The 23165-nt window shown below is 37.4% G+C and overlaps 1 protein-coding gene across 1 annotated transcript in view; it reads right to left on the bottom strand.

Annotated features, from left to right (window-relative positions):
* CFAP99 (cilia and flagella associated protein 99) overlaps positions 1 to 23165 on the bottom strand; it is a gene marked incomplete at its 3' end in the record, with an annotated part of 55824 nt that overhangs the window by 22597 nt on the left and 10062 nt on the right. The window contains exons 2-8 of the mRNA XM_008949285.1: positions 21429 to 21573; positions 18455 to 18549; positions 13600 to 13712; positions 11264 to 11438; positions 6526 to 6606; positions 3891 to 3956; positions 2874 to 2933 (exon numbers count right to left, since the gene is read on the bottom strand). Coding sequence (XP_008947533.1) covers positions 2874 to 2933; positions 3891 to 3956; positions 6526 to 6606; positions 11264 to 11438; positions 13600 to 13712; positions 18455 to 18549; positions 21429 to 21573 — 735 coding nt within the window. The remainder of the gene's footprint in view (positions 1 to 2873; positions 2934 to 3890; positions 3957 to 6525; positions 6607 to 11263; positions 11439 to 13599; positions 13713 to 18454; positions 18550 to 21428; positions 21574 to 23165) is intronic.

Here is a 23165-nt window from a genome sequence, read left to right as displayed (position 1 = left end):
CTGCAAATATGGTACTGCATTCTCCTGAAGTACAAAAGCTAACTGGGAAAAGGACGTTTTATAATTTATATTAATCAGGTAGGCTGAGGATAGCAAACACACGCTATCCCCTAGAAATTCACTTAGTAGAATTACTGTTTTCCACACAGATGGCACTTTTTAATGGAAAAAAATTAATCACCTGTCTCTTGCTTGACAAAATGATGATAACTTGAAGAATTTAGGAAAAGAATCCAAACCAATGTATTTTATTTCTTTTGTTTGACTTGCTATACTTGGTCTTCTTTATGCCAAATTATGTCATTTCCTCCTTTTGGCCTACCTCAACTCTTCTCAAAGTCTTCTGCATTATATGAACATTCCTGCCATAGCCTGCTTATTATACACTACACTGTCTATAAAATGTCTACTTAGAATAGACATTTTCTATGATACATTTAGAAATTTTAATATTTTTGGCAATTACTTATATATACAGATTTCATGTCCTGTATTTACTAACTGTAATTTGGATAGAGAACTGAACTAAGAATGAACAAGGAAATACTTTTAACTTCAGTTTTGCAGGTTGTTAAACAGAAATATGGCTGTTTGACACTGAAACACAAATATGACAGTCCATGTAGTCAAAATAACTAGTACTCCCAAGATATATGCAGACAGGTATACATAAAATAACCAGATAGATTCTCCTATGTCATGTGGTACCATGGAATTTTTTCATTTCAAGATGAGAAAATGGAAGTAATTGAGAAAATCACAGAACATCGTAATTCTTGTGGAAAAAAAATTGTATTCACTACTGTCACCTAATGAACACACAAGAGCTCACCAAAAGCAATAAATATGTAAAGAGTAAGGCCTGATGTGAGCAAGAGGCACATTGACACAGTGATGATGCATTTGTACTCTGTCATTTTTCCAGAGAAAAGGATGAATAGTTATTTTGTAACAGCAATGAGAAATAATTGCTGCTGCATATAATAAATGTGTCTGAAAGGAAAAAAATGTATTGAATATACTGCGGGTGTTCTAAAAAGAGGAAGGGAAAATACTAGTTGGTTAAACCATTGTACAATTTCATTAATTTGAGGGCAGGTTGCAATCTTATTTATACTTCTTGGATAAATTTCCCTCTTAGGATTTGGCTACTCACAGTTGCACAGGCAGGAAGGCAACAGGAATAGAAAGTATTTTGGAAGTCAAGCTATCTCAGCTTGAAAGTTATGGTGGCATCTTGAATATCACCTAACCAACATTTAAGGCAAATGTGTTTAGAGAATATAAAACTGATTGTGCTCCTAGAGGAAATACTAGCAGCTGTTAGAAGTGGCCCTGAGCAATGCCACAAGATGTCAGATCCGTATTTTTCTTTGTGTAATTTAGGCAGATGGATTGACTATGATTATCTGCACTAAGGTTTCAGTATTTTACAATATCAGAGAAGGAAGTGGAATATACAGAGGCTTGAACTAAGGCCACATAATTACATGCGATGCCCATTTGGGTTAACTATGTAAATGTTTCCTGTTTGGGGATTTTTAACTGGGACCTTACTACTGTCTGTAGTCTAAATGTTGCTGGATTGTAAACAAGCAGACTGAGTAGGTGATAATGTTACTAAAGATAACTTCAGTATGTGATAAATGCCAGATTTGCTTTAGAAATAGTCGCCAGATGCCCAGCTCCCTGAGCAGGGAATCAGTCTTTCCAAAGTGTATATGATCTGTACCTAAATACATAGTTTTAAAGAGCAGGTGGTCCTGCTCACAAGATATCAGAGGTCACAGTAGAAGCGCAGCTTCTGCATATGAACTTGAAACAAATCAAAGATGACAGACTGAATGATGTAAGAGTAAAGTTTATCTGTATTGGAGTTATTGCAGAGTGTGATTTTTCATGTGTTACACCATTAAGGCTGAGCAGACCATTTTTTACAGTTCTCTGACCCTTCAAATCCTAGCAGAGAAGCAGTCAGTATAGTAAATTTTATGACCTCAGTATGTGTCTAAAGGAAGCAAGATAAACACCCAGACTGATTGTGTATTGTGTATCAGACAGTCATTAGCTGGAATGATTGCTCAGCATTCTTTAGGATCTCATTTTGAAACAGTGATTTACAGACACAAGATTCTTCTGTGCGTATGCTGAGTTCTTAAACCATTTTTTTTCTCCTGTGAATTGTTCTCAATCTCTGCCATTTTACATAAAAACTTCTTCCTTTGTAATTCAAAACACAGTTAAAGCAGTATGGTTACAATGTGCAACTGCACACAGCATACCTGTCAGGGCCCTCAGGGAACCAACAGGTCTTAATTGCCCTGACCAGCCTCCCCAAGCACCTCTGCTCACTGGGCCAGGAGCCCCACTTCAGCTCAGATCTGGGTGTCAGTCCCTTCTCATTATACTGAAGGTAATTCTGCTCCTGGTTCTCTCTCCAGTTCTGTCTCCTGCTGTCAGGGACCTGGGTTGCTGTTGTAGCCTTGTTTCGTGACTGGTCTTCCTGGGTGGACCCCAGACCCGATTTGTTGCTTTGCTTTGTCTAAAGGATGACTTGCTGCCAGCGGAACCCATCACCACCACCAGCTTTGTCAGGCCTGGTTAGTGAGGGCACTGGCTGTGCTTTCATTACCTTTGGCTCCTTGTCTCTCTTCCCTCCTGGAGTAGCCACACTTCTATTGCTCCCTGACCACTTCTTTGTGGATTGTTAATGGTGTACAGGCCAAAATTTATAAGCCATAGACCCTGGCCACAGAACATAGTGTAAAAACACGAATTCCAGTAGAGTTTGTCTCACCACAGAATGTGCATGTGTGTTTTTCACTCCAAAGTTTTCAAGTCCATCTGACAACAGTACCTTAAGGGTTACTCACCTTGCTTTGAATCTTTTGAGCCTGGAATGCTGGTTTACTCTTCACATTGTCATGTGCATTCTGCAGTTCAAACAAACGATACATTATTTCATTTCAGGGACAGATATTCAAGTACTCAGCAAGAAAATAGATATTTACCAAAAATCACTCCTCTTGAATATTCATCTAGAGTTACACATAGGATCATAGGTGGTGTGTTTTGGAACTGTGACTTGCACAAAAACTTGCCATGTACATCCAACTTAGTTGGAATATTTCCTATCAAATGAACATACAAAGGTAGGTCCAAATATTAATTAAAATTTATTGACTAAAATAAGGCTAAAAAACTAGCAGTGATGTTTTGTTTGGTGATGAAATTACCTATATATATGAATATATTCAGCTCTTAACCGAAATAGATATTGGGAAGACAAAATAGAGTGTCAAAGCATGCTTCACGAAGTTATGAAATAGTGGTAGAATTCCACTGATGTTTATTGATTTAATTTTATGGTGTTAGCTATAGATACTGATGTGAAAGTGTCTGGTATCATGGGGATGAACACAGTGAATAGAATATGCAGATGTGATGCTGAAATGAGTATATTACATGCATAATTTGGTGACATAGTTGTGAGCTGGGAATCAAACAAAGCAAGAATTCTGTGTGAATGGGACCATTATTCCCTCAGCTTGGCTGCTCTGTGGCATAAAAGTTAATGGAAAAATAATATGTGGGTTTAGAGAAATACTGCCAGTTTGGAGACTTGTTGGAGTAGTGTCACAGGAAGGCTGTTTGTCTCTAAATTAGAAGAAGATAAAGCAGCACCAGCTTTAAATTGTGCATTATGCATCCAAAGAGGCAAATGTGTATATAGATGTGAAATGACAGCACAGCTATAAATGGCAGCACATAATACCTAGCCCCAAATAAACAAAACTTTTCAAAGATTTTGAGATATCTTTAAATACTCCAGTAATTTTTTTGTCCTCATACTGGGGGATTTTTAGGTAATAAAGTATTTTGTAGCATACCTCTCCCTTCTCAGACTTCATGGTTGCACACCTGAACTGGTTAGCATTGGCTTTCAGGAGCAGATCCTAAAATTAAAGCAGTCAGTGTAGAGTATAGTTCATTTAAATTCTCAAAGAAGAATTTTCTGTCTTGAAAAGCCTTGCAGCCCCAACCAGTGTGTTGTTTCCAATGAATCAAAGCTTGATGTAGCATTTATGTAAATATTCATTCCAGATTAAAGACCTGAAGTAGACAAGTCTTGATTTTCTACATAGTTCTGCCTGGTTGTATCCTCTACAAGGACAGACTGAGAGAGCTGGGGTCGTTCAGCCTGGAGAAGAGAAGACTCTGGGAAGATCTTATTGCAGCCTTCCAGTATCTGAAGGGGGCCTACAAGAAAGCTGGGAAGGGACTTTTTACATGGGCGTGTATAGACAGGATGCAGGGTAATGGCTTCATACTAGAAAAGGGTACATTAACATTAGAAATTAGGAAGAAGTTCTTCACTATGAGGGTGGTGAGACCTTGGAACAGGTTGCACAGGTGAGTTGTGGATGCCCCATCACTGGAGGTGTTCAAGACCAGGTTGGATGTGGCTTTGAGCAACCTGGTCTAATAAGAGGCGTTCCTGCCTGTGGCAGGGGTCTGGAACTAGATCATCTTTAAGGTCTCTTCCAGTCCAAAGCCTCCCAAGATTCTATGATCAGGCCTTTGATAGGTCTGCCAATATGAAATATGTTGTTCATCCAGAATTCACCTTAAAAGCTTCATAATTATCTGTGGCACATCAACACCATAGGTAGTAACTGCTTCCACATAGATAACAAACAATGGCTTTGGTTTTGAGTTAAATTAGAAGATTATGATCAGGAGATCATAAGGGTTGCTCCAATAGGCACACCCCTAACAGTAATTCCACCTGTCTTTTTCAAGGGGGAAAAGTACAGGCAGACACTTTTCTAGTTTTTGGCTATATTCTTTTGGTTGTAAACCAAATCTCTAATCCAAGCTGTGAAACACTGACTAGATTTTCTAATGGCTTTCTGGACAGCAGCTGTCCATAACATCAGTGCTTCCATAACCACCTAGAGTATGGCTTCCAGTGTTCTCACTTCTTCGTGTGGATAGCTTTGCAAAAATGCTATGAAATAAATGGCATTTTTAATGCATATTTCTTTTAGAACCCGACATTTCAGGTTGTTTAGCAAACAGTCTAGGGAACTGACCTTTCTGAATGCTTTGGATGCCTTTTATAACATTCCCGAGGCACAAGAACTGCTGTTATTGCAGCTGTAATTTCTGTGGTGGTTTTCCTTTGTTCCTTGTATTCATGCATTTTCTCCACTGAAGAATGTGGCTGGTTAAGTGATTATATGGTGGTAGATTTTTGATAATATTCTCTGTGATCATTGTGGTCTCTTGCTTTTCCTCCCCAGTTTTTTAGTAAGTTTGTACGTACAAATAAGCACACAGACAAATAGGTGTGTGCTTTCTCCACAGTACAGAAATAATAAAAGGATAAAAGGCAATTTTGTGTTGTTTTATAATGAAGTAGCAAGCATAGGCAATGTGGCGGGCCAGCAAAAGGAATGCAGAGCTTATCCCCCTAGGATCTAGCAGGCGTTAAAGCATTTACTGTGGCACTGTATCCAATGCCCCTTTCCAAGGACACGAGAAGAGCCCAGAACTGTGATAAATGGACTTGTACTGGCTAGTGAAAGTTAGAGTAAGGCATTTTCAGGAGGGGGGTGGGAGAGTACAGATAAAAAGGAGTCAAACAGCATGCCTTTCATCAAGCTTATACTGCTATTTGATTGGATATGGTGATTGCAGTGTGAGGAGGGAGGAAGAAAAAAAGTGGAACCTGATGTTTAATTCCCTTCCTTGGGCAAGACAACAACAATCTGCTTTAACTATGATAGGAGCTAATACATTGAGCAGGATTCATATCAAAGTTTGGATCAATTAACTAGACCCGTTTCTTTGTTTTTGCAGGCCTTCCCTTCTCCTGCTTGCTTAACACACAGACCATGTACTCTGTTTTTTCACAAATCATTATGACTTCCCACTCTCTCAGCCTGCTCAGAGGAAGAGTGTGGAGTCTGCACTAAAAAGAAGTCACAATCTGCTGATATTTTAAAACAGGGGGTTATTTATCAGTTACTATATAAAATAAAAAATTGAACAGATATTTTATTTTGAAGCTTTAAATAGTAAGGGCTAGTAATATAATGCAAATAAATAATGTAATAATTCATTTAATGATGATATATTTATTAATAGAATACCTTAAATATTCCCATGTCCTGTGGAAGTAAAAGAGCCATCAAACTATTTCAAGCTTGTGAGGAGAAGAAAATAATCATGTTTCTGCTACCTTACACGGTTATTTGCATTTCTCACATAGCACTTGTACAATGACTAAAAGGTGGACTTTGTCTCAGACAACTATAAAATAAGGAAGATGGAAAAAGAGTGATAGAATGAATAGAGGATACAAACTTCATGACTGTCGAGAAAAAGGCAGGAGCTATGAGGAGCAAAAGCAAAGCGAGTATGTTTCAGATAAAGTTCTAAGTCTTGTGAAAATGGAACATTACAGAAGGAACCATTTAGAAGAAAGGAAAGACTGGAAGAAGAACATAATACACCTACTTTTGCTTTTCGGCGATTCTTTGCTTTGATTTCCTCTAGTTGCTTTTTTTCCTTTGGAGCTTTATAGGTGCTTGGAGGAACCTATATTAAAAGGCAATGATCTCTACAATATGGGGTATAAAACATTCCAAGTGACACATTCTTGCAGGAAAAAAAAACACATGCACTTTTACTGTAGAACAGCTGCAGTTAGTTTTTAAATATTGATTCTTTTCTATTAGTGCCAGTGTAGAAGACTGGACAGATTCCAATTAGCTGGGACTACCCAGGCTTTTCAGTCGTGTCCAATGTAATATAATCCCTGGTCAAAAGAGCAGACAGAAAGGAGAATCTGAAACTAGTACAAGAGAGGAGGCTAAAGAAATAATAAATCCTTACAGGCCCTATCCAGGGAAAAAAAAAAAACTTGCCAGAAGGGGAAGAGTACTGTTTGTCATATCATAAACCAGCTTCACAGCACTGATGGCCAGATAGAGCATCTGGATAGAGCTAAGCTGTGGAGCTCTCTGGCACAGTCTGGCAGTAGCAACAAGTTACAGAGAGTCCAGAGAAGTTTAGGGAAGAGAAAGAAATCCTTTGAAGTTTATTAAATACCCAGGAACTTCATTGTAACTGAGGAAGTCTTTGAGCTGAAATGGTGGGAGACTGAGAAGGCAACTGGAGTAAGCAGCAGCTGTGGTTGTCCTGTCCCTGTAGGCTTCCCAGACATCTGTGTCTGGCTACTGCCAGAGAAAATACACTGGGCAAAATGGGCCTTTGCTCTGGTTTACTATGGCTGTCCTAATGCCCTGCTAGGGGAACACTACTGGAAGCATAGATTAAAAGTTTGGAGGTAGAGGACTGGGACTTCAGATGCTTCTAGCATTAGTCAAAGATTTGGAAAAGCATTCACATGTTAGAAAGTGCTGCAGATAAAATGACCAGGAAAGACTTATCATCCAGCTCCTGTACGGATCAACAGGAGACTAGGGACTGTATGGCTCTGGGTTAGGCTGAAGCTTCTTGGGGACTTCAATATTTGCTTGAGCAATAAATTTTGCCCAGAAGCAAACTCTGAAAATATATCTCATGAGATAGTCTGCTAGTTTACTGGACATCTGCTTAGATATTTATCTTGATAAAAGTGTTCTAGCTCCATTAGAAGTTACAGAATTCAAGAATTAGTGGGGGAAATCTATAATCTGTATTGTACTGGTGGTCAGTTTAGGGGACGTGTGGATCCCATCTAGCTTTATTTGACTATGTAAAGAGCTATATTTTTAAAAAATCATGAATCTGATGTACTTTCCACCTTTTCTATTTGACATCATTACCTACAGGCAAAACAAATGTACAAAACGAATAAGTTAGCAATTAAATGCACTGGTGAGACTGCTCAAGTATGTTTGTGAGCCTTTTAAATGAAGTAGATCTGAAACTATTTCCCAATAGTATCTAATAATATTATTATACTTTTAAGAATGGAGAAATTAAAGCCCAGAGGATTTGCAAAGTCTTGCACAGGCAGTGAGTGTCAGTTAATTTCACTCTTCTTCCTAGTCATGTTCTTTACCTGCAAAACTCATCTGCCCATGCAAGCTGAAAAGCTCTCCTCAGAAACTGCTATGCTTATTCCAAGTAATTTAAGGAGGAGACTTTTCAGTCAGCTCTGTTTCAAAAATTATCTTAGCCTTGTAATTTAGCCCTCAGATACCATGGTGATGAGTACCAATCAGATAGACAAAACAGCAATTACCCAGTTGCTGGAAGAGGATGTATAAATCACTACAAGTAAATTGTAAATTCCAGCAATGGAGAGACCAAAAAGGCCAAACTGTAGCTACCTAATCCTAATGTGAAAAAAAGGGGGCTGGTAGGAAGAGACACCAACCTTGTTTTCCTCTACAGTGGTTGAGCTCACCAGGTTTTCTGAATATTCTTTTACCAGAGGTTTACTTAGGGAGTAGGCACCAGAAGAAGTATAAGGGAGAACAAAAAAATGAATAATAATTTTTAACTTTTGTAGTCATCATTTGTTTTTTTTAAAGTTACTGCTGTAAGATGGACAAGGGCAAGCTAATGCAATGCTGCTGTATTAAGAGCTTCTATTTTTATACGTGACAAGATCAGAAAGATAAATATATTGTTGAGTCTATATATTTGCAAACAAAATCCTCTGTACTGGCCAAATGAATGCACCCATTTAATTATTTTAAAAAATCATCAACTCCATTCATGAAGCACAGCTGAAATAATGAGAAAAAATATCTAAAAAATACACTAAATTGGCTGAAGGATGTTTCAATAACAGTGTGGCCTTTTAAATGTTAACTACATTATTGGTTTACAGAAAATCTAAAAATAAAATACTAGCATAATCTTATTATTCTGGTACAGTGGTAATATTAAAAGAATGGATTTTATTTGTAACTCAAGGCCAAGATATCCACGGAAGTTAAATGTGTCCAAATAATTTTGCATGTTATCAGGCTTAAGCACCTGTCTCCATTTGTTTCCATTGCAAACTTCAAGCCAAAGCACTCATTTTGGTTTGTAGAACTGTATTTATGAATGTGCATATGCCTATGTGCATGCCTGTGTGTGTATCAATGTGCTTGTGTGGAAAGGACAGAGGGGAGAAGAATTTATAATCTTTAGACTGAATATTTAGAGTGAAACATTCAATGATTAAATTTCAAAATTAAAATGTTTCTCCATTTCATTTAATGTCCCCCGTTTCTGATGCATGTTTATGATGATGAATGATTATCGTAACCTTCTAGGACTCTTACTCAGATGAACCTTTCCAAGGTCAGTGGGGAGTCCCACCTCAATATAGGCCACTAAGACAGCTACCCTGCCATCTGTGCTAACCCACATCTCCTGTACTCTCCTGCAAGGAAGCTTGTGTTCAGTGTGCAGAGCAGCAGTACCATCCCAGCTCCTGAACCCACTCTAGGTGATACATCTCATCTCACTTCGAACTTTATCTCTACTATAGAATATAATGCAACCTAGCAGAAAGAAATACCTAACATAATCCTAGTAATTGGAATGAACGAATTTCACCATGGGGATGCACTAACTTAGCAGTAGTCACTGCTCAAAATCCAGATGCCCCCATATGAACTCATCCCAGGGTTTCAAAGTCGAGCAGTAACTACACCTGTAGTTATTGTGACTACAGTAGTCCCTGCTAATATGCCACATGAGAAGTTCTTTGACACGTGCATGAGAGACATGAGAAAAAATGGGTATCTCATAAAAAACTTCCTGAGAAAAAGGATGAAAGCATTTCTGCAGCAGATTATGAGATGTAATCCGGAAGAGGTTTATTTTTATGCACTCCTCTCCTTTACACACAACTCTACCAAACAGTAGCCAAAACTATGGCCTGCTCTCACTTTACTAACTCTTTCTTGCCATCTGGGCTGTCTTTTCAGTCTCTGTTCATTTCGGGATCTACAATGGTGATACTGGCAACCCATATGGCAAATTAAAGTGAAGCTTTCTTTGCTGAGATTGGTACAGAAATTAGCACAATTTATGTAACTCCTATACTAATGGTTTTAGATTCACACAAGCTTTAAAATTTGCAGACTTGGCCAAAATGTAAATCAAATTTAGTGTAATCCTAACAACACAAATGAACTTCAGTAAATGCATCCACATTAAAGCAAATTTATTCTAAGAGGGACTGCACAGCATAAAGGTACTGAAATGACAGCAATATGACTCATTCCTATTCTGATTAAGTAGTTATTAAATGCAGTTTTTCAGAGCCTGGTATTAAGCTGTTTCAATGTAAAATCCCATTAACTGTATAACACTCTACCATTAAATTGCTCTGCCATCCTAAGATGTAAATGGTTTCTAAGAACCTTCAACACATACATTATTTAAAACCTGAAGTGCTAATACAAGGTGGCAGATAAAGCCCAAAACTGTGACTTCCAAGCTTACTTCCCATTGCATTTAAATATAGATGATTTTGGAGTCTTTATTAAGTTAGTCATAGCAGCTTGAACCCAAATCCTGTTTGCCTTACCCCAGTGAGTTAACTTAAAACCAGTTGTGCGTCTCTGATTTGTACCAATGTAACTGGATCAAAATCTGAGACAATGAGCAAAATAAACGCTTAGAATTCCAAATATAAAGCTAGTCTTATTTATATGTGAGCTATACATTTAAACTGAAAAACCTTAGAGATTCCACATTAATGCAAACAGAAGGGAATAAAATTCCACTCTCAAGAAGGAGCGGCAAATCTGGAGTTCCAGTGAAATTTCTTTGCCATTTACTTTAATGATAGTTCATCTACAAAAAAATCTAAGTTTATAAAATATTTTCATTTGAATTTTCTTTTCTTACTTGCTTCAGTGCATTATCCAAAGCAAACATCTTACAAGTCCAAGGACTACCAGAAACACTTGTATCAGTGCTGTCGTCAATTTGTACCCATTGTATACTTCCACCTTCAAAAGTCACAAACCAACTACAGGAACCAACCTTTTACCTTTCCTTTGTTTGGCTTACAATTTGTTTACTCAAAGGCAATGAAATGAAAATAATTAGTTTGGGTTTTTTTTAGAAATCTGACCTCCAATAACAAAGAATATTACAAAAATCTTTGTGTATCTGTAAAAGGTTGTAGATTTTCTATTATTATTTTAAAAGAGATTGTTAACTTCCCTCCCATAGTTTTGTGCACAAGCATTCATAAAACTTAGTATCTCTCAAAGCATAAAAAAAACCTTACAGGTGGCCCTTTTTCCAGTACTGGCATTGGCAGCGGTATGGGAATGGCACGTGGTTTGGGTACAGTCAAATTAAATTCCTTTGGCCGAGTGATCGTTGAAGTCTTGACAGTGGTAGTACGATTACTTAGCTTATCTGTGAGCTGTTCAATCAGTTGCTGTACTTTTGGCTGCCATCTTCAAATAAAAACACATTTTTCAATTGATTAAAATTCTTTTCTTTCATAAAAACATACACGCAATATATGAGGTAGGCATTGGTGCAAATCCTGTAATGTTTTCAGCCATTCAGTTTTAATAAAATTGAGCTATGAATTTGTGCTGGTTTAGCTGGACTGTGTTACTTCACCTCTTAATAGATGCCAGTCCTCAGACTGCATAGCCACAGTTTTTATTGAATAAGCAACTGTCTCACCAGTTCATTTTGCAGCAGGACCAGACTACGAATCAGAAAAGCAGCTGTTGTAAGCTAAGTACACACTTAGCATACTTAGAGACTATGAACATAGAAGAGACACTCTCACAGAAGAGACTGTGAGAGTCTCTTCTCTCTCTGTTTCACAAAACAGTGGCCTGAGCATTGCCTCTTCTACCAAGTGACAGAGCACACAGGCAGTTCTAATAATGAAATAGAAAGGTGAATTAGGAAATGAGCCCTCCATGAACCCTGTGCACCAGTCAGGATGATTTTGATTTCTCTGAGTGGATTTTGGCATGTATGAATGTTCAGACTTCTTCCAAGGAATCACAGGAAGGCACCGAATTCATGGTGGGACACAAACAGGCTTTCGCAGGGCTAATTACAGTCATAGTTTAATGTCAGATATTCCACCTCTGTATATGTTCTCTCCTTAAATATTACACACACAGTGGAGCTTTCCCAGAACTTAACATGCAGCTGACAATGCTAACTTAAAAGTTCTTTATGTGACCATTACCTTATCTAGTACTGTCATTATGTGGTGAAGCTTGTGAGTGACTTCTGCAAGTAACACAGACTCATTAAAATGAATAAACATTATATAAACATTGACATTGGAAAGAGAGATACAAAGATATATTTAAAAGAATTTAAGCTACTGAACTGATTAAACTAATCAATACATCCTCAGCTCCCTTGAAGGGAGTTTCAAACTCAGTAACCAAGTATGGTCTTTGACATTCTTGTACAACTTATATTTATTACTACTAGGCAAAACATGCGTTTATTGTATGGAACAAAACTGACTGTGAAGGACAGCTCCAAAAACCATAGTGTTATGGAACAAGCAAAAGATTAAGCACATTACTGCATGTATATACATGTATGAAAACTGTGTGATGTGTTTATATCTCTATCTGTATCTTTATACTATTGTAAGCATATGTTATGATTAGAATCTCTACAGTGGAATATATTGAGTCAAATTCTGACTTCAAATACATCCCTGCAGTTCCTGTAGAATGCAGTGGAATTTGGAGCATTGCAAGCCAAATCTATCGTGTACATTTGCTAATTTGGCGCAATCTACACGGGTATGGAAGGATTTATTTTACTGACTTTGATGTGACAGTTAGAACTAGATGCAAACTCTCTTTCAGCTGCCATTGTCTGTGGTGTATTTTAGTCTAACAGTGTTTGCCATCATCTGGGTTCATCTGTGCTGCAGTGGGGAGGATCTGTGATTGCAGGCACACCAGTGTACCCATGCTAGCTCTAATTTACCTGTCCTGGGTAAAAACAAGAGTGAAAAAGTGACACACTAGGCTGCAGAGCTACTGTTTCTCCACATGAAAATGTTCCAGTTTGACAAGTGTATTCATGCTAATCTATCACCACCTAACCACTGTGTGGCTACACCTGCCACCTCAAGCATTTACACTGTTAAATGATGCCACCGTTGTGTAAATATATAATAATTTCAGTAAGACTTGTTTACATGCTTATCTGATTTGCTCAGAAGGGATTTTATGACCATTGGCATAAACAAATCTGTGCATAAAGCCAAACTCAGGCAAGTCAAACCTCTTTTTTCAAATGCTTAATGTCATACAGATGTTGAAGTGACTTCTGAGGCATGAGTCTAACTCTGTAAGACAATTTTTTTTTCTTGAGTATGATGTTTGATCTATTCAGGGCCACTGAGAAACAAATGTACAACAGCTGTTAAAGGACTTTTTTTTTACAGGAGAACCTTGCCTCTGGGTAAGTAAAAGTGATTACTATAGTCTCACAAAGACAAGAGTTCTGAGTGACTTCAATAGGAGAAACACTTTAACAGTAAATTGAACTTCCAGGGGAAGCTTTCCCCAGCTTTTAAACTCTGAGGTGGCTACAGGCTACCTAAGTTCTGCTTACCTTAGCAGTGGATCAATCCAGTTCTCTTTTACATACAGCGAATCGTAGAACTGACTCCATTCATCTTTTATCCATGTGTTCAAATATAAGGCATTGAAGAAGAATCTAAGAAACTAATAATAAGTGGTATCTTTTAAATGTGAATACTGAAGTTATGGTGTATATAAGACTACAAAAAGACAGTTGCTTTTACTGCAAACACTGCTGAAGAACTTGTATTTTACCCGGTAATTGTAATTATAGGTGCTGAATATTTGTGAGTTCTTGGTTTTGTTAGGACAGCCCCATGTCTTTCAGCCCTGTTTTGTGAAAAACTAATAGATCCTAAAATATTTTTAGTGGCCTGAAAAAAGATCTAGGGCCTACAAGCTGTGGATATGATTGTGCATCTTTAATTTGCTTCAAACATAGTGAATTATCTACAGCTAGGTGTCCAGAAACACATCAGGCCTGGCACTGCACCTGAATTACTTATGTTCCTTTCAGCTCCCTGGAAACTGGGCATGGAGAACTGCTGAGAACTATAGTAACTGCTGTACAATATGGTTTCTTCTTTTATTGAGGGGTGAAGTTAGTTTCAAATTTCTAGTTATTCAGAGAGCACACAGAAGTTGAGGTGGAAATACTGCAGATAGTGATTTGTAAATCCTCCCGTTTTCATTCCCTAGCTTTCATTAAGCTGAACTCCCTCCTCACTGTGTCCTCTTTTATAGCCTAGTCCATCCTCAGAGGCTTCAGTCATCAGTCTACTACATTCCCACATGAAACTAAGCCTCTGAAATGTTCTTTCAGCTCTCCCTGACTGATGTCCATCTAGGTCTTCTAAATATTTGCTTTAACTATCTTTTACAAAGTACTTGCAACTCAGCTTCCTCTTCAAGGCAGGTGAAACTATAATAAAGGCACACAGTTAGTGATTTCTAGGTGTTGTATTTAGCAGCTGGCTATTACCCCTTGAGGCCTCCGACTGCAATTACTGCTTATTAACATTTCACACTGTATTAAGACAAATGGTAATGGTGTGATTGATAAATGCTATGATGTACTCCTATGAGGTACAGAGAATGGTTAACCGTGTAATCAGATATCAATACTGTGATGTATATTTTAGTAGTGTTTTAGTCACAGTCCCCAGAGAAATGCTACAATAAGGATATGCCCCAGTATGCATCATACTAGAGAAGGCTTTGAATGCAGCCCTGGAATGGTTATCCAGGCAGTGCAGGGACTGCAGATGGCCATGCAGGATCACCAGCCCTCATTTCTGACCAGAGCCTGTCTGAGCCAAAGTCCCCAGCCTTGGTTTTGATCATCAGTATCACAGATGCAAATCTTAGCACAATAAGACCCATGAAGCTGTAGCACATCTTATTTCTTAACAATAGAAACTTCTGAGGTTTGTGAACTGAATTGCTAGGAAAAATCCCTTATGTTTCTGTTTTGTTTTGACTGTTTGTGACACAGGCAGCAACCCTTGTTGCTTTAATAGCAGCAAAATGCAGCTTGAAGTTCTCACAGAATTCTGTTTGGATGTTACCAGAATCTGTCTCCTTAGACAAGTCACTGGACAGTCATAGAATAGTACCTGTTTTTACTATTTTAATGTATTCTGTCTGTAGTAAGACAAGTGTGTATAGCTAAAGACTGTTTTGTAATACATTTTTACATGTGGGCTGAATTAATACCTTGCTTTTGAGAGTTTGAACATACCCTGCTCATATTCTTAACATAGTTTTACATGGCAGGATTATATAGAGTTCTAAAAAAACCCAGAAATTTCCTCATCTGGTACTATCATTACACCTGTGTAGTACTTGCAGAGCTGAAATCCTTCTATTCATAACATACAGTTTTGCTTCCTCAGTTAGGGAGGTAACCGCAAGAAACAGCAAGTTCTGTTTCTCTGTACAGGCCAGCCCCTCCCTGAGAATGCTGGTATTTTGGCTGTACATGCCCACAGCTATTTGCTCTGGTAGCAAAGGCTATCATGGAAATTCCTATCCACTCCTCTCTTCATCTGCTGATTCTTCCCCTCTTACTGTAGTTCAGTTCTACAGTTACACTAGCTCAACCACCTGCAGGAGTATACCTTTCAGCTGCAACAGAGAAATGAAGAGCAAGGCAATAAGCTCTTAAAAAGGCTTTCCTATGAAGAAATTCTAATGAAAACTCTATTTTGAGGATCCTGAGACAAAGCTGTAGAGCAAAGCGTCCTAGCATGATCTCAGGTCCTTCTGCCACTGTAGAAAATGAAAAAAACTTGGACTTTACCCCCATGTCCACCATGAGGCTGATTCTGACATGCTTCTTATTGATCTCGTCCTACTATTCCTACCTCATCATAATAGCGATTACAATACCCAGCTCTTAGGTAGTGATTTTCCTTTCCAGATCTCAGATGTTCTTTATAAAGGACTTTACTGCTGTTAGAAGCAATCAGAACATGAAACAGAACAAACAGGTTCTTCAGTGCTAGACAGAAAATACTAGTTATTCTGCATTTTTTACAAGGCAACTATAAGGCCGTTTACATCAACTTTTTTTTATCTCCACAGTGTATTTTCTCTAACATAAAAACCCTTAAATTTTACAACAAATATAAAAGAATAACATGTATGAATAATAGAACAGAAAAATAGGCTTGAGCTAGCAGTGCATAGCTAAGTTCTTAGGATAATAATCGCTCTAAAGTTACAGAATTTTTATCCTATGGTTCTGAAATTATACAACCATAGAGAAATTTTGCATGTATTCTTCACGTTACAGAATGAGAGCTCATGATCTTCTGTTCGAGCAGACGAACATGTGTTGGTAAGGGAGCATTAGTATTCTGCCTGGCTGCTCTGCCTAAATGAAAATATTTGAACATGCATCGATCACATGGAAACTCTGTGTCTTTGATTGGAATGGATTCCTCATGTCTACTCACACAAGTCGATCTCACTCAACTGAATACTAATCATTTCAGTAAAGTTTATCTGCATGATTAACAAAATTCCATTCAGCCTGTTGTGTGCAGGAAAATTTTATTTTTTAATTAAAGTAAATCTATTCTAAGTAAATATATGTGAATAATTTTTCTGCCTCTCAACTGAACTCAGACACAGTAATCATCAGGCAAAATGTACAGGTCGGCATACTGAAGAAGAATCCCAAATTTCTGATAACTTCTGTTGCTAAGGCTGCAGCTCTGCCTTCTGCTGTTTTTGTCTGTTGCTGGGGGGACCAAATGCTGCTTCTAAATCCACTGCTGCAGGTGCATTAATATAATCAAGCATCACTTTTGAGACAAAGAACCTCTTCTAATGCTAGAGAAGAAAACCTAGATACCATGGTGATGAGCAACTGATAAGATCCTTAAGCAAACAAAGTTACATCTACAGAGGGAAAAAAGTAGCAGGTGCAGATCATCGTATAATGCAGCACTTCCCTATCAGACGAGGAAGGAGAAATGACCTGAAATAGGACATCAGGGCACGGATGCCTAAGCCACGGAAAGCTAGGTGCATGGAATCAACAACAGACGACTGGTATGGAGCCGGAGAACTGTGTTGCTAGCTCAACGAGCTCAAATGAATCCAGTCCAGGGGCTGGTGCCTAGGATGTTTACAAAAGAAGGGGCTGGGAGAGCATTTTAGACAGAGTGATTTGTCTGTCTACCAGATTATGATAATTCTTCCAGCCACTTCTCTGTTCTTTCTAACAGTTACTGAAATGCATCATGTTTCTGTCTAAATGGAATGAATAAAGCCCATAGTAAGCCTATCAGACCAAAGTGAGTAGTGTTTCTAAAAACATTATGCAGACAACCTAACCTACTCTCTCCCTGCATAAAACAAAGCAACTATCTTAATTAAAGAGATACTGGCATCCACATGAACATTCCAAGTAATCAATATAAGGATAAACTTTAGCCTTTTGAGGATTAACTACTAATTTGCCTATCTCTTGAATTCCTCATTTATTATTCAGATGCCGTGTTTGGACTATGCTTAAAACCATCTGGATGATCAAAGTTTACATATGCTGTGTCACTAGTAATTTATTTTTTTGCCCGTTTTCCTATGAAAACAGGACTTCAGAGAAAGCATTGCTGCTCAGTTTATTCCTCTGCCCTTCTTTATACCATAGCATTTAAGCAAATCAGCACCTTCAATCATTTTGGAAGAGAAGATATTTATATTTCCACAAATGTCATGAAAATTAGCAAACAAGTAGTGGAGCAAACCCTAAATTTATGACTCTGGAGAGGAAAAGGCAGGCAGAACTTTGTTGTCATGCTTTCTATTTGGCAGCAATGGTTTGGTCACTTGTGCATAGGTTCTAGCAGGTTAATTGGTACATGCATAGCTCCAAATGAGCACTTGTTTTTTGGAAAGGCGAAAAAGTGATGGAAGGACAATAGGCTTGATAATCCAAGTGGTAGTGAGTTGTTCAGGAAAAAAGAACACTAATCAGCAGAAACTGTAAATTTCAATAGATTCATTACATATGGAAAAAAATTCTCCTGCCTAAAGTCAAAGAAAGAAAGCGAGCAGAGCCCAGAGTGAGTATGTAACTTAGAGGTGCAACTGTAAATCACATGAACTGTAAATAATGTGATTATTCTACCTTCTCAGATTATATAAAATACTTTTAAAATTGATCTTTGACTGAATATGAGATAGTCACTGTGTAAGTGTAGAAATTGAAGGGGTTTGTGATAAGAGAATACTAATTTAATTTCTAAATTTAAACAAAGTAACTCTAATTTCATAATTTAAATTATCCTGAAGGCTGAGAAAAGTAATAATTAATGAAACACAATGAAGAGGTAATTAATTATGGTTTTTAAAATGTTCTGTACTTTCATTACCTTTTGCATTTTTGCAGTGTCCAGAGATTTCACAATTCTGCTGAAGTGCTGAAGACCAAGTTCTTCTAGTTGAAAAGTAGCCAGATAACAAATAACTATCAAAAGAGACAAACAATTAAAATGCAGCAGGAAATTCTAATAAACTTATACCCTATACTCAGCATAGTCTGGGATTTAGACTGAAATAGTCATCAATATTGTTTAACTAACTGGCCAACAGAATGCTTGAAAATGAGAAATTGTACTATGAAGTTGTACTGTTAACCCTATGTTCATTATTAGCATTGTGACTATAGGCTAAAGTTCATATAAACTAGTTACTGTTTCATGTCATCCAAGCTAGTGCAGATCTACACAGTTTTAGGGAATTCTAACAGCTGAGGATCTAGCCATTTACACAAAAACTGTAAATCAATTGTAGTTATTGGAAGTCAGTCATGGAGGTCCTTTTGATGTCTGCCAATACCTGTTTGCAGAACTGTGAGATCTCCCACAGCAGCTTTTGGAACCCTGTGAGGCCGAAGGTCAGATCTTGCCATGATTTCACAGCCATTTCATTATGCCAACATCATCACAAAAATAAGCAGCTCTGTCAACCCCTAATTGCTTGTTCTTATCCCCTCCTTTTGCCTCCTGGTGTTTCTTCTCCTGGGCAAGCACAGCCACCCACACAGCCAAGTTAGAACAGATGATGAATTTTAACCTGAAGCACTTTCTTGACCAGTTCACTGGATGGCTGCTAAACATAAGTTCTAACTCCAGAGAAGATGTGCCATAGGGGTGAGAATAAGCAGCCAGTGATGAGAAAAAGGGTGGCTTGTTTCTTTGGGTAGTGGTACCAGCTTATACAATTATGCATATTGCATATTCCATTGAAAAATTCTTAGTCTGGAAACAAGGCAGGGAGAACAGGATGACACCTGAGAGGCATGACTGAGAAGTTTTTGACAGTATTACACTGTTGGAAACAGATAGCTTTTAGTGTAACCAAAATTTTCAGTGAAAGCAAGTTCATTCTGAGGAAATTTAATGTGAACAGGAGATGTGAAAGAAAGTTTTGACAGCGAATTTTTCAACATACTGTTTCTAATGTTTTCAGAGAGGATAGCTTTTATTCTGCTGCTGCAAAATTATAGTTTATTACACATAAAAGTATACATAACAAAAAATTTTAAAATGAAATGTTATATTTCTAGTATTTATTTTCCTTTTTTTTTTTTTTGCAAGTGTCCATTTTGCAAAAAAGCATTCCAATCTTTGTTTTTATTCTCAATAAGAATAAACCCAAATTTTTAAATTGTGAAATTCTCTGGGAAATCCAAACTTGATTCATGCACTTCCCCCTGGCAAGTAGGCAATTTGATACAGAAGAGGCACAATCAGTGCTGTGAGATTTTTGCAGACTTTTAAAGTTCCTGAGCTCCTGTATCAGCTTTCATTTGCCCATATTCACTTTGATCAATCAGGCTTCACTTGCACTGCAGTATTTTAGCTGCTGCCAAACACTAATGATAAAATCAGTAAATTCTGACCAATGTGCTGCAGCCAACTCAGCACATTGTTAGGCTTCAGTCTTGTGCTTTAGCATAGCAACATATTTAAGCAGTCTTAGGAGACTATACATTTATCTCCTACAAGCTTTATTAAATTCAAATCTGCTCACACATAGCAACAGCCTTTCTAAGCAGCTTTGATCTTTTAAGTGTCAATGCAGCTTGGCAAAGGGAATCACAAGCAGCTTAAAACAACATAAGCCAATGACCTTAGACTCTCAACTTGTTGATAAAGGAAAATTTTCTAGGGCCTACCCTCTGCCTATGACTAATCTAGGCTTCTGAGTGGACCAGTCCTGACAATCCAATTATAGCAAACCTCAGCTTAGAGTATAATTTATGTGCCCCAGACAGTAAAAACCATGGCTTTGGAGAAATGGAGACAATGAAGCATTACCTTTTAGAATAAACTCAATATACTATTAATCTCATACTTGAAAGTTTCTTTTCATTTGTTATTTGATTGAGATTTCTTTACAGATTGTGACAGAAGAAACTATAATTGCCATACAAATTTAGTCGTTTTTAAAACATAAAATGTAGATATAATAGATTTTTTTATTTTTAAATTTTTCAACCACTTTGAATTAAATTGACTAGACTTTTCAAAGTACCCACAAAGTTTCAGAACATATGTGACTTAGAGAACCAATGCCAGTGCACTTTGCAATTCCAACTTAGTTGAGGACTTACTCATTCAAACTTAGTACATACGTATGAAATGCATAGCATAAAAACATTTTAAATTATTTTTAAATGTGCTTCTCAATGCCCAAAATAACTTTGGCAGTAGTAACTACTCTGATTAACTAGCTCAGATATATCAGACATATCAGTTGTATTGTAACTGATTCTAACAAGGTAACTAATAAAAGGAAAATAATTGACCTCATTTATGGAGACAGACAGAAGTCTGTTTATGTTATTGTGATGATCAGTAATGAAGAAATCCATGTATGGATAGAGGCAATCGTATTTTCATACTGTGAGACATGCTGTGTTCTCAGCAGACAGAGCTTTGTTAAGACAATTTCAGATCTGAATGGCAGAGGAAGTAGGTTGCATAGAAGAGAACAAAGAGAAATCACTGAAGAACATTTTTTTACAGCGATGATTAAACTTCCAAGACACCTCTTGCAGCCAACAATGTTATTTTCCATCTGTATGTCACTTAATCTGCAGAATTTTCTTAGTTAAAATTCCAGTCAACATCTATAAGAGTCCAGACTGAGTAACAATTTCAGTATTTAGGCTTCATATCATAAGGCCGTTGGAGAAGGTCCTGTACCTCATGGGGCACGGGGCACAATGACAGTGCTTCAAATATAATATATCTACAGTATCTACAGAATCTACAGTAGTAAAATAATCCTTTTAAAACTTCTGTGGTAAACTTATTTGGTGTTTCAAAGAAAACTTACCTCTGTAGAGATTACGCTCAGAAATCAGGCAGCATCTCCCGTCCCGAACAAAAAAGGCATTGACTACTACATCCAGTAAGGGCTTATATTCTATGCATCCAGCTAGTGTATCCAACACAAACTTTTCACCTGTCACATCAAGTGTCTATAGAGATACAAAATTAATAATGAGGAACATATTTTGGAAAGAAAACATTAATTGTGTACAAGAAGAAGTACAATCATTTTGATGTAATCAGGAAACATGAGTAATGAACAGCAGAGCCTTTGGTAGGGCTGATGTTCTTCTAATACTATCACATATGGGCAGTCCTACAAATTAATGGCCCTTGTGAAGTAAAATGTAACCTTCTCCAATACTAAACTTTCAGTTTGTCTGCTGACATAAGCATTTAGCTGAAAGGCCTTGATGTGTGAATGTCAACAGTTAATGCAGAAAAAATTTGAAGTCTGTGAGCTATGAACAATTACTAACTTAGTGAACAGTATGAGAAAGTTTCAGTAAGAGAGCTTCCTTTTCCAGTAGGAAACTTGTTCTTTGTCAGTGAAGTCTGTGCTATTTGGGTAGACTAAATCAAGGAGAGAAACTGGACAGGGTTATAGAAAAGACTCTTCACTGCTGCTGTAAGCTAATTTTGGAGAATATGACTAATTTAAACCTGTGACAGATTTCTTGTCAATGCAGGCTATTTCTTATCCAGCTGTGCCCTTGGCCACTTGTAATGTTCATGCAATACCACAAGAGAACAGAAAAAGGAGGGTCAGATGCCCACTGCATGCCTTTTGGATCCTACCTCATAATTCCTTTAAAAGGTCTGAATGCTCCTGGACTGTACAAAGAGTTTCCATCATAATAAATAACCTATGGAATATCTGTTACTACATGAGATAAACTTCTAGTATGAACTACCTTTAAACATTGCAATAAAACCTGAGGCTCGGAACAGGTTGTTATTTTGTGAATCGAGAAAGGACAGGCACACTAGCACAAAATTACAAATAATAATGATTCTTTGACTTAAGCAGGTTATCCAAAAAGCCAAGAAAAAAGCTAAGTGCATCTTATGAAAACATATAGTCTATGTTTGATCTAAGACCTCTCCCACATCTCTGTGATATGGGAACAATTGAATGGCAATACTTTATCAGATGAGAGGTTCACCTTGCCTAGTAGACTATCTGCTACATCTTGATTGCTTTACTTCCCTAAATGTGATTAATTTCTAGTTTAAAGGTGTTCTCAGAGGCTGCTGGAAGGAACTATATGCGTTCTGATGTATGACTTGATATAGATCTTTGAGGATGAGAAAATAGAAAGCAAAACTTTAAAATTACAGTTTAATTTCTGAAGGTAAAAAATTATGCAGAAGAATTCCAAGTTTATTTTCTCAGGTTGTCATTCAAAGTAAGCATAATTCTTTTTCAGTACTCCTGCTCAAAAGCCAGGTTTCATTCCTTCCCATCTGTGCATCATCCCTAGAAAAAAACAGTGCCTCCCTAAAACTGTCTCCACATCTATATTTATATATGCACATACAAATACACAAGCATGTAGGCACAATTACACCTACAGACATCCTCGTAGTTTCTTTACTGCTACTGGGATTACACTAATAGATCTGACTACCTCTAGCAGAACCATAATAGACAATATTACTAATGACACACATACAGAAACAGAATCAAGCTCATTTTGTGGGGTTTAGGTCCTTAAGGCTAGTAATAGTCAAAATGATA

This window comes from Merops nubicus, unplaced genomic scaffold (genome assembly GCF_000691845.1).
Source record: "Merops nubicus isolate BGI_N331 unplaced genomic scaffold, ASM69184v1 scaffold47121, whole genome shotgun sequence".
In the NCBI taxonomy this organism is placed as follows: domain Eukaryota; kingdom Metazoa; phylum Chordata; class Aves; order Coraciiformes; family Meropidae; genus Merops; species Merops nubicus.
Note: the sequence above shows the minus strand (reverse complement) of the source record. Positions and strands in the feature narration are given on the sequence as shown.